Source organism: Petaurus breviceps, unplaced genomic scaffold (genome assembly GCF_028583685.1).
Source record: "Petaurus breviceps papuanus isolate PSGF00001 unplaced genomic scaffold, PetGlider_PUasm1.0 128, whole genome shotgun sequence".
Taxonomy (NCBI): domain Eukaryota; kingdom Metazoa; phylum Chordata; class Mammalia; order Diprotodontia; family Petauridae; genus Petaurus; species Petaurus breviceps.
Window position 1 is genome coordinate 6328956 of NW_027185664.1, and position 3928 is coordinate 6332883.

A 3928-nucleotide genomic window follows, 5' to 3' on the forward strand; every position below is an offset into this window, starting at 1 on the left:
AGAGAGAGAGACAGAGAGAGAGAGAGAGACAGAGAGAGAGAGAGTTTCTAGCTCTCTCGCCTTTTCTTTCTAGCTATACCTAGGGAAGGAAGGCAGATCTCTGAGGTGGACCAGGGGGATAAAGTGATTTGTATGGAGATGGCTCACACATTAATTACCCCCTGAAGACTGAGCGTGGAACTTGATAGTGGCTTCCACTGCCCCACAACTCCAGGCAGCATTATGAAAAGGTGTGAGGGAGCATTTAGGACCACCCTCGACTAGAAACAAAGACGTTGTTCCTGATCTTGATTTTAATTTTCTAAGACAGAGCACATCTTTCACTCTGCTTTCTATTGATGCTTCCGATTTTTGCCAAGCACAGGATAAAATCAGAATAACACTAAATTAAGCAAAAAGGAGAAAGAAATTAATAACTTAAAACAAAAAAAGGGGGGGGTTATAGGGGAATCCATTATCAAACCACCCAGAAGCAACTCGTGTCCATTTGGTAATTGGACAATTTTGGTAATGGACATATCATATATGCGCATATCCAGATTTGGGTAAGCTCCTTGGGAAAAGTGGATTTTATTTACTTTCTAATCAATACCCAGAAGCGATTGTCAGATTTGAATCCCTCCAACTGGCGGTGAAGAAGGCAGATGTCAGAGCAGAAACGCCTCCCGAAGCCGCATCTGTGAGCATGTTGCTTGTCGCATTACCCAAATCGCCTTGGCATGTGTTAAACCAGCCCTGCAAGCAGCAGGCACCTTGGAGGTACGAGCGGTCGCCTGGGACCCACACAGAGCTCACCGCCTCCTCTGACTCGCGTGTGAGCTCAGAGACGCCAGGAGGAAGCCGGAGCATGCCCTGCACCCCAGTGCATGCGCCTATGCAAATCACCAGCTGTCTGGGCGAGCCGGCAATTACCGGGCTGTGCGTCCAAGACTGCTTCATCCTTCAAGTTCCTCGCAACGGGAAAAACCAAACCAAACCTTATTCCAGGATGAAGACCGAGTGATTTGTTTTTGTTTTTTTGTACTGTAGGGAACTTCATTAGGGGGTGTTCCTGAAACGTAAACTTGATCTTGTCTGCCTAACCGCCCCTAGACTGCATCATTTACATAATGACTGTGTCTAGCTACTTTCAGCCTCGAGTGTATGGCCAAAAGGACTCTTACTCCCAAGTCAAAAGAAATGTGGTTTCCCCCTTTATGTCCCTCTCGCCACACATGTCTTCTCTCCCCCCGCCCCCCAGCAACCTTAATGGCAGATTTCTGACATCTTAGAACAATAGAGGACTGTAGCTCTCCTTTATGCCACTAGAGGGAGCACAAAGAATTCATCTTTCACTAGAACAATATGCCCAATATAATTGTCCCTTTCTAGAGCAGCGAGCGAATCCAACTCGCTGCTTCGCACACAATCAGCCACGGTTTAATGCAAAGGCGGAGATTGCAGCTTTACTTGTAGATGCGTTAACTTGCATCTTAATTTCTTAGCACCTGGGGGGGAGGGTCTCCCATAGAAGCAGCCAACCTCTGCCTGGGAAAAGCTCAATACAAGGTGGGGGTGGGGGAGAGGCTGAGTAGGCAAGGCATATATTTATGACTTCCCAGGTCCTGCGTCCCCCCACCCCAGGATGTTAATGCGACAGCCCCAGCATTCTTCCCGAACTGTAATTACCAGGGGTAGAACATTACTGGAGCGTTGTCCAGTGCAAGGGAATAGATTGGGGCGTTCTGGAAAAACAACAAAACAAAACAAAACAAACTCTTGGGAAAGGCGTATGGCCCCAGTGTAAGGGCCAAAGGCAACCTCCGATGCTTTGGAAGAGGCTCCTTTGCTCCAGCAGCCCACACAGAACACTTGCAACACTTTGCCTCTCGATTGTGCAAAGTGAAGTTTGCTTGTGGGAGAGGATGGGGAACGGAGGGAGCAGCCTTCCCCTTCTAATGAAGAAAGCCCCCTTTGGTGCCTCTTTATTGAAGTAGACTGGGCAGCCCAGTCAGCTTAATTGCATTGTCTGGAAGAGGGACTTCAAGTGCAAGAGGTTTAGAATGTGACCAGCACCGAATGGTTACAGTCAAAGGTCTCCCGACAGACCAGACCATTGTGCTTATTAGGGGGTTGACCCAAGCCAGTCCCGCGGCGTTCTGCCTGGGGCACTGACCAAAACAGGAGCAGTAAAGGCGGTGAGAGTGCAGAAGAAAGGCAAAACAAAACAAAACAAAACAAAAAAACCCTAACCCTCTCAAATTCATGAGGAATGTGGGGTGTAGAGAGGAAAGGGGTTATGATCCTTTCAGGCCAGGGGTCTCGGTCAATGCAGGCGCAGAGACAGAGTGACCTGAGGAGAGGAGGGAAAAGGAGAAAAAGAGAGGAGGATAAAGAGGAGGAAGAACGAAAGCAGAATCAGAAACCAAGGCAAAAGAGAGAGGATAAAAAAGCTACTGTAGTACTCTGCGGCACTGCCGTTGCTCAGCCCAGTGTATGCCAGCCTTACCTGCCAGGCGTAAAGCGGACATCCGCTGGAACTCCGGTTCCTGTAGCCATTTCCACATCCTCCTGAAGGTCTCCCTGCCAGATTTCAGTTTACTCCAAGGTTTGGGGTTCCTAAGCAGGTCAGAAAGGGTCCCCTGAGAACGGCACAGCACCCGCTGGGCAAAGATCGCCTGAGGGATGCTGTAGCGCTTCAGCTCAGCCGTGATCCTCTGGGCTACTTCTTTGGTGTTGATCTCTTCCAGCTGTCCCGAGTTGGTCACTTGAGAGCCGGAGGAAGACGGTGGCCTCTCCCGGCTTGGAGCCAGCACTGGCCCATGGGACTGCGCGTGGCCCGGGTGATGCATCCCATTGAGGTGCGACATCATGGCAGCGGGCGGGGTGCCCAGCCCCCGGGAGAGGTGCTGATCCCCTCGGGCTAGCATGGCAGTGTGGTGGGCTTCGAAGTTGGGGCTGAGCATCTTGTCGTGCCCCGGGGGCCCATAGTTGTGTAGGCCCTGCTGGGAGTTGTGGATGGTGCCCAGCCCGTTTCCCAAAGGGGTGGCTGCTAGAGGAGACAGGCTCTGCCCCATGCCGGACATTTCCTTGTAGGGGCTGTAGAGGTTGTTCATGGCTGGTAGCCCCCGCTCGTCCCGCATGAGGGTGAAGCTCCCGCTGACATTGCCGGACAGGCGCTGGTGGTGGTGATGGTGGTGGTGTGGGTGGTGGTGCGGGTGGTGGTGGGGGTGTGGGTGGTGGAACTTGTCGGAGACCGTCGAGATGGGCGGCAGGGGCTGGAGTGGCGTCAACGTGGTGTAGGTGTTGCTCATGCCCATGCCCGGGGGGGACGAGTCGCAGGACATGCTCATGGCGTGGTGCAGCGGGATGGACAGCTCCGGACGGTAGTCCCCCCCGTCCAGGATGGAAGCCATGCTGGTCACCATGGCTGAGCGGGAGGACGCGGTGCCCAGGTCCTGGTGAGGCGGCTGGACCCGCAGCGAGCCTGCGCCCCGGCTAGTGTGGTGAGGGCTGGGGCTTGCCAGCAGCTCCTGCTCATGGGCCGGGCCCCCGCCGCCGCCGCCGCCGCTGCTGCCGCCGGCTGCCCCGTGCAAACTGCCAATACTTTCCATTGTCATCTCTGGGTTCATGGCGCAGCCTTCTAGATCTTTGGTGAGGCATCGATAGGCGGTACAAGCAGCCTTCATTCAGTCCATCGGGGCCGGGGGCGGCGGGGGTGGGGGTGAGGGTAGGGATGGGGGGGGGCAGGGTTGGGAGGTGGGTAAGGGAGAGTTTGCAAGATGCTTGTTTAGGGGGAGGGGTTCGGGGTTGGGGGGGGCTTGGTGTTGAGGTGGTGAATAAGGCCTCTCGGTTGTGTGTGTGTGTGTATATGCGTGTGTTTGTGTGTGTATGTGGTGTGTGTGTGTGCGCGCGCAAGCGTGTGTGTAAGGGAATGGGGGTGGGGTAG

The 3928-nt window shown here is 53.9% G+C and overlaps 1 protein-coding gene across 1 annotated transcript in view; it reads right to left on the minus strand.

Moving 5' to 3' along the window:
* Positions 1–3668, minus strand: part of LOC138171952 (one cut domain family member 2) — a 66107-nt gene extending 62439 nt beyond the window's left edge. The window contains exon 1 of the mRNA XM_069101526.1: positions 2489–3668. Coding sequence (XP_068957627.1) covers positions 2489–3668 — 1180 coding nt within the window. The remainder of the gene's footprint in view (positions 1–2488) is intronic.
* Between the last annotated feature and the right edge of the window lie 260 nt (positions 3669–3928).